The sequence below is a fragment of the Egretta garzetta genome, unplaced genomic scaffold (genome assembly GCF_000687185.1).
Source record: "Egretta garzetta isolate BGI_Z169 unplaced genomic scaffold, ASM68718v1 scaffold245, whole genome shotgun sequence".
NCBI classification, from domain to species: Eukaryota; Metazoa; Chordata; class Aves; order Pelecaniformes; family Ardeidae; genus Egretta; species Egretta garzetta.
Window position 1 is genome coordinate 863,194 of NW_009259721.1, and position 1,131 is coordinate 864,324.

General features: G+C 64.2%; 1 protein-coding gene across 1 annotated transcript in view; it reads right to left on the reverse strand.

Annotated features, from left to right (window-relative positions):
• The window catches only part of MOV10 (Mov10 RISC complex RNA helicase), a 5,409-nt gene extending 4,925 nt beyond the window's left edge, over window positions 1-484 (reverse strand). The window contains exon 1 of the mRNA XM_035894868.1: window positions 56-484. Within this exon, the coding sequence (XP_035750761.1) occupies window positions 56-484 (429 nt within the window). The remainder of the gene's footprint in view (window positions 1-55) is intronic.
• Window positions 485-1,131: the final 647 nt, after the last annotated feature.

The following is a 1,131-nucleotide window of genomic DNA, read 5'->3' on the forward strand; positions in this document are numbered from 1 at the left end:
GTCTGGGTGGGGTGGGGGGAGCCGCTGCGCTGCCCCAGCCCGGGGTGTCCCTCACCTTCTTGAAGTGCACCGACTCCCCGTGCACCTGCGCCCGGTGGGTCACCCTCAACGCATACAAGATGCAGGAGAAGTTGGGTCCTTTTATATCAGTCCTGCACAGACAAGGGAGAGAGGTTTCTGCCGTGGGACGGAGCACGGCTGGGCTGCCAGGGGCACAGGCAGCTGAGAGGAGGCGAGTGAGAAGGGAAGGTGAAGCAGGGCACTGAGGCTGGGGTGATGGGCTCTCTGGTGACTCCTCTCTGCACCGGGAGAGGGAGAAGAACTGGAGCTTTTCACTGGCCCATGCAAATCTTACATCCCTGCAGGATGCTCCAGCAACTCCATGCTGGCATGGAGCCCTGCCAGCTGTGCCACAGCATCGCTGTCCTGTGCAGTCCCTGCCACTGCCAGCACGTAGGCAGCAGCAGGGCAGGGACACGTCCATGTCTCCAGATCCTTCAGGAGCTGCGCAGGAGCAGATGAAGGCTCCTCCAAGGCACGGCAATGCCTCCCTGGGCACCTCCTCCCACACCCTGAGACATGTCTCACAGCCTGTGGTGGGCTGAACCCTGGTTTTGTCAATGATTAACAGTGGTGACACTGCACAGGGGCCAGCATGACCAGTGTCATTGGGGTGAGGCAGGGAGCATGGTGGACAGCTGGTGTCTGAGGCTGTGCCCAGGTGGCTGCCGGGGGGTCCCTGCAGCCAGGGAACATCCCAGCAGGGCTGTGGCGAGGTGGAGGGGCTTGGGGCATGCAGGGCTGGTGTCCCGAGAGGCAGCTCTGCCTCCACTGCATCCGCAGCCCCGTGGGACACGGGCTGCCCCAGCCATGCTGCTCTCTTTAATCTGTGCCTGGAGAGAGTGGAGCCCCTGTGTTTAAGTAGCCCAGGGGGTCCACACTGCTCAGGAAGCACACGCTCCTCCATCCCACCCCGGCAGGTGATGAACGAGAGCCCCCAGAGCCCCCGCCTGCTCCCCAGTGCTACCCTCACACCCAGCTCCTGGCCAGAGCCCTGTGAAGCCCCCCGTGAAGCCCCGGCGATGCTGGCTGGGGACCGGCGGTGCTGGCTGGGGACCGGCGGTGCTGGCT